This window comes from Berghia stephanieae, chromosome 7 (genome assembly GCF_034508935.2).
Source record: "Berghia stephanieae isolate SIO BIC M18660-M18661 chromosome 7, UCSD_Bste_1.3, whole genome shotgun sequence".
NCBI classification, from domain to species: domain Eukaryota; kingdom Metazoa; phylum Mollusca; class Gastropoda; order Nudibranchia; family Aeolidiidae; genus Berghia; species Berghia stephanieae.
In genome coordinates, this window is record NC_088366.1 from 53,326,055 (window position 1) to 53,332,192 (window position 6,138).

General features: G+C 38.2%; 1 protein-coding gene across 1 annotated transcript in view; it reads right to left on the reverse strand.

Moving 5' to 3' along the window:
* Positions 1 to 2,243: 2,243 nt before the first annotated feature.
* LOC144976581 (RING finger and SPRY domain-containing protein 1-like) overlaps positions 2,244 to 6,138 on the reverse strand; it is an 86,694-nt gene continuing 82,799 nt past the window's right edge. Inside the window, exons 14-15 of the mRNA XM_078920877.1 lie at positions 3,745 to 3,849; positions 2,244 to 2,484 (exon numbers count right to left, since the gene is read on the reverse strand). Of these exons, the coding sequence (XP_078777003.1) occupies positions 2,331 to 2,484; positions 3,745 to 3,849 (259 nt within the window). The 3' untranslated portion in view covers positions 2,244 to 2,330. The remainder of the gene's footprint in view (positions 2,485 to 3,744; positions 3,850 to 6,138) is intronic.

The following is a 6,138-nucleotide window of genomic DNA, read 5'->3' on the forward strand; positions in this document are numbered from 1 at the left end:
CCAGGTACTCATTTTACACCTGAGTATGGTGAGAGAATGTCAGTACAGAGTCTTTTCCAAGGACTCAACGATGCGCCGAGTGAGGCTCTAAACCCAGGACCTTCCGATCCGAAAGCGAGTGTCATACCACAAGACCACATAGTCACACTAAAAATTTGGACATGTAAAAAAAAAAAAAACCCAAAAAACCTCTGTATCTTCTGAACTGTCTGCCAAATGAATTGTGATTACTCTGCAGCATTATACAGTACTTGGGTGGCTATGTGGTCTAGTGGTATGACACTCGCTTTCGGATTGGAAGGTCCTGGGTTCGAGCCTCGCTCGGTGCATAGTTGAGTCCTTGGAGAAGGCTCTTTACTCACATTGTCTCACCATACTCAGATTAAAATGATTACCTGGCCATTAATAGCGTAGTCTCTGTCACAAAAAATTGTAACATCGCCTAACAGATTTCATGACCCGTCCTAAATGTTAAATGTTGCTGTTGGCCAGGGACCCCTTCTAAAGTGCTTTGAGCACATTTAGTGGATATTGCATTATATAAAAGCTGAATTAAAAAATTTTTTTTTACTTGCTCCAAGGGTAAAAAGTATATCAATTTTGGTATTGTTTAAAGTATAAAACATGAATGATATCACACTGATATGTTTGTTTTGTTTTTATGGGTTTTACAGCGATTGCAACACATTTAGGTCATATCACTGCCCGTAAAAAGGAAGAAAATTGTTATAATAAAAACATTCTAGATGTACAATTAAAAGAACTTAAGGATAAAATAAGACAAAGGGGAATGGTTCAAATAGGGAACAGATTTAGATTCCAAGAGCACACTGTTAGTGTACTTAGTTTGAGATCACCTTAAAGTCTCACCCAGACTACAAGCACAGGTCCCCGCTAAGAGGAATATACTCAAATGTTTACAAATCATATGTTAACTATTTAAAAAAGTAACTCCATAACAGAGAGATGATTTACAAGGAAAAAAATATCATCTCCCAAAACTATAATTATACATTTGACTGTTTCCCTCCCAGCCAAGGACTCTGGCCAGGGTCAGGACAAAACAAAATAACCTCATTCGAAGACAAAAACAGAAGGCATATTGTAAAACAGAGATAGGGAGACAGAAGATGCACTAAGTGCCTCCTTGCCCACTGTGGAAACTGATATGCTGTTTATATTTCACCCAAATCCCCCAGTCAATAAACAAAATAATGACTCATTTCTACACTAAAGGAGGGGAGAAAAATGAGAAATATCCAACACAAGCACACGAGGAAAAAGCATGAGAAAAAAATTTGTATACAATGCAAACTATGAGGGATGGTCATTTCATTATTTCTACATTAAACGCTATTATTGGGGGTCCCAATAGCTCAGCCGGTAGAGCACTCGCTTCACACGCAAAGGGACCGAGATCAATCCCGGGTGAAGTTGAGATTTACCCCCCACCCCCCCTGTGATCTGGTAGCCGGGTGTGGTGAAAAGTACTTTGCAATAGACTAGAATCCTATACAAAGGATAGCAAGAAATTGCTATTGTCCTTTCCACACCATCGAAACCGAGATAAACTGGGCCTTATGGCTCTGAAGGACTACTTTTAAAAAAATTTTTAAACTATCATTATGCTGAAAGTGAACCGACTAGTATATTGAAATCAAATTGCTACAACCCTGAAATTATTTACGATAAAATCTTTGTGGCCCATCTCAGTATGTTTAAAAAAAAAAATTATTATTGTGTTCTCCTTTGAATACATTTTATTTCGTTTTCACATCCAGAAAATCCAACGAAAAGTATTCACAGAAGAACTATTTTGATATTTCATTCTATCCTGATGAGTCTGTGGTGGAAACAACATTGTAGGTAAAATAAGAGATGAGAATATACTATAAATAACTCAAGCTCCTTAAATTGTCGAACACTCTTAAAGATTCGTCCACATTAATATTCTCATGAAACATTTTGAGATTGGCAATGCTTTGCTATAGAACATGCCAGATAATAAATTTGAACTATTAATTTCTTTTTCTAAAAATTAAAAAAAACAAACTAAAGTGAATGATCGTACCAGTCCTATATTAAATTTTTGGTTTGAATTTTTGCTCACACTCGATCTCTGCCTCTCTGTATATCTCCGTCTCTCTCTCTTTTTCCTCTCCTTCTCTCTCTCTCTCTTTTTTTTTTCGCCTCCCCTTCTCTCTCCCCCCCCCTCTCTCTCTCTCTCTCTCTCTCTCTCTCTCTCTCTCTCTCTCTCTCTCCCTTTACACACACACACACACGCACATATTCAGTCTCTCTTTCTCTGTTATCCTCCCTCTCCTCAGTCATCAGATGATAGGATTGTTATTGTTGGATATAAGCGATGACGTGACAGGTGTGGGTGTTCTGGTGTTGTCTCCCCTTGCAGGCACTCTATCCACTATCACTTTACGACAGATGGGACATTTCTCCAGCTGAATGGCACAAACTCGACAGAAACCCCTGGAAGAATGGATTTGTAAAAAAAAAAAATTACAGCAACAGTCAAAAACAAAAAGTAAAAATGGAGGAAAGTTTTGAACATACACCTTTATGCCCTGTTTTTTACAGCAATACAGAGCTACTAGACCCTTTGTAGCCAGAGTTTAATCTCGTGCTCATAGTGCGAAACAGACAATAGCAATTGCTTGCTACCCTTTTGATAGAACGTTTGTCTATCGCAAAGTACTTTTTGCCAAATCTAACAGACCCAGCTACCCAATCATTGATGGGTGGACAGGGAGGTCAGAAAATAAAAAATGTCTCCACTTCACCCAAGCTCAATTTCAGTCCCTTTACAAGAAGCGAGTTCTCTACCAAATGAGTTATTGAGGTCCCCACTTTGTTGTTCTTTTTTTCTTTTTTTTTTTTTTCTAAAGGGTTTTAAGGCACTTGCGAGACATATGGGTCATTTCAGTGCCAGTAAAAAGGAAGAAAATGGGACAGTAAAAAAGTGATAGATTTACAATTAAAAGTGCACAAGAAAAGTAAGACAAAGGGAAATGGCACAAACAGGGAACAGGAACAGATGTAGATAGGTTCCAAGAGCATATTATCATTGTGCATGGTTTGAGATCACCTAAAAGTCTCATCCTGACAGAAGCACAGGTCCACACTAGTAGGAACACACTCAAATATTCACAAATCATATGTTCCAAAAAAATTAAAATAATACAATGCATAACAAAGAGATGATTACAAGGAAAAAAAATATCTCCCAAATCTATAACTATACATTCATTCGACTGTTTCCCTCCCAACCAAGGACTCCAGTCAGGGTCAGGACAAAACTAAGTAATCTCATTCCAAGACAAAGACAAAAGAAAGCAATAGGAAAACAGATATAGGGGGATAGAAGACACAGTAAAATTCCTCCCTGCCCACTATGGGAGGTCAGGAACCCCACCCAGCTATTGTTATTTACATGTAGATATAGATACATCAAAGATGAGAGAAGATAGATTGAAATGGTTCGGACATGTAAAGAGACGAGAGAGGGAGTACGTGGGAAGGAAAGTATTGGACTTACAAATAGCGGGAAAGAGGAAAAAGGGACACCCAAAGACTAGATGGTGGGATAAGGTAAAGGATGATATGAAAGAACTGGGCATGGAGGAAGATGATGCGTTTAACCGAGATGCATGGAGACGTGTCATTCATTATGGCAACCCTGCAAAATGCGGGATAAGCTGAAAGAAGAAGAAGAATAGATACACATCATACCTGTGTCCGCAGTCCATCAGTTGAGTGTCAGCCGTGTTGTCAAAGCACAGGGTGCACGCATCCTCACTCACCACAAACTGGTTCATCAACGCCAGCCTTTGATGTCTGTGGTTTAAGAATTTATAACACAAGGGGAAACAATTCAATTATTACTACACAACGCTACACTACTTGGGTGTTATAAAACCTTGATCAGAAATGTATTTAACCCTCTCCTTACCAACTATAGGAAAATTGTCACATTCGTTACGATACAACCAACATTTTTCTTATTCAAATTTCTTTGATACATCATAAAATTTAAAGAAACTGAACAGTGTATGGTAGAGTAGATGTTTTGCTAAAGAAATGATGTTGCGCAAGAATTTACTGCTATTGTTTTTGAGTGATAAAAAATCTATTTTTGTGTTAGTTGGGTGTGAAGTTTTGGGGAAAATCCTGAAAAATGGCTGGTATGGAGAGAGTTACTGTGAGTTTTGTGGGTCGAAGTCAGAATGAACAGAAGTTACTTCTGGTCGCTTGAATTTAAGTGGTTGTAGTTTTAAAAGAAATAAAAACAAGCTAGCAAATAAACAAAAAAATGACACCAAAAAAAAAAAAAAAAAATCCAAGAAAAAAAGAAGATCATGTCTATGATCTCACTTAATCTAGATAAAAAAAAGGTAAAAAAAAAACTGTGAACATTTATGTACCGCATTCTCCTCTTTATGTGTTTAAAAAACGATTTACAAGAGATCCCAAGCCAACAGCAACACTTAACGTATAAGATTAGATATGACGACATCGAGGCGCTACTACAATTTTATGTTTTTTGTCCGGAGACAATAATGAATGCTGTTAGCAGCCAAAAACTCATTGTACACCTGATTGTGGAGAGAAAATGTGAGTAAAGAGCCATTTATGAGGACTCAACTTTGCATTGTGTGCTACTCTAAATTGAGCATTTATAGAGCACGAAATCCACTATTAAAATGATTTACCAGGGGTCCCTAGCCAACAGCAAAAATAAACATGTACGACGAGACATGATGTCTCTTAGACGATGTTAAAAAAATTTTTCCAATGGAAACAACGCTGTTAACGGCCCAAGAGCGAGTCAGTCAATGACTAAAAAATTTTTGATTTTACCTGGGCAAAACAATTTTCTCCTCTGAGGTGAGGTGTCCGTACTCGTTGAATGTCTTGAAGGGAATGGATGGAGGAGGGTATACGAAAGGTTTGGCACCAAAATTGAATTCACATTGTTGGAAGGACATGAAGCTGGCGGCTGCAAAGAAACCAGACCTGAGGATGGGAACAAAAAAACAAAAACAAATTAAAAACTAAAAAAAACATTGAGCTTATATATAGCGCAATATCAACTAAACATGCTCACAGCGCTTTACAAGGGGTCACTGGACAACAGCAACATTTGACATTTAGGACGGGACATGACGTCTGTTTAATTATATTACAATTTTTTTCGGACAGAGACAACGTTGTTAATTGCCAGGTACTCATTTTACAACTGAGTACGGTGGGAGAATGTGAGTTAAGAGTCTTTTCCAAGGACTCAACTATGCGCTGAGCGAGGCTTGAACCCAGGACCTTCCGATCCAAAAGCGAGTGTCATACCACAAGACCACATACTCAGAAGAAGAAGAAGAAGAAGAAGAAGAAGAAAAAGAAGAAGAAGAAGAAGAAGAAGAAGAAGAAGAAGAAGAAGAAGAAGAAGAAGAAGAAGAAGAAGAAGAATAATAATAATAATAATAATAATAATAATAATAAGAAGAAGAAGAAGAAGAAGAAGAAGAAGAAGAGGAAGAGGGAGAAGAGGAGGAGGAATCTGAATACAAATCTGAAGCAACAGAGACACGATTTGGCCATCTATACACAAAGCAAACACCCAGGTAAGAATAACAGACATAAACTTGTCATTCCAAGCCATATTGCCCACGGTGCAGCGATAGTTTATCCCAGTTACTATTGCAATCAAACGGACAATAGCAATTTCTTGCTACCCTTTGGACAGGATGCTAGCTAGTCTATTATTATCACAAAGCAGTTTCCACCAGATCTAACAGACTCAGCTACCCAATCACAGCTGGGTGAATAAGGGGTCAGAAAATAATAATATCGAATTCATCTCGCGGATCCGTTCTGAGTCCCTTTGGGTGTAAAGCCAGTGCTCTACCAACTACTGGGCTCTTGGGAGCCCCTGAGGATTAAATAAAAAAAAAAAAAAGATTTAGAATACAAATTTAAATATCAGTCTGAGGCCCATTTGTAGCATGGTCTGGTTGTCTAACTAAATATACCATGAAAATAACCAGGTTATAATAAGTCGGGGGGGGGGGGGGGGGGTGAATAGCTCAGTTGGTAGAGCACTCGCTTCATATGCGAAGGGGCTGGCCG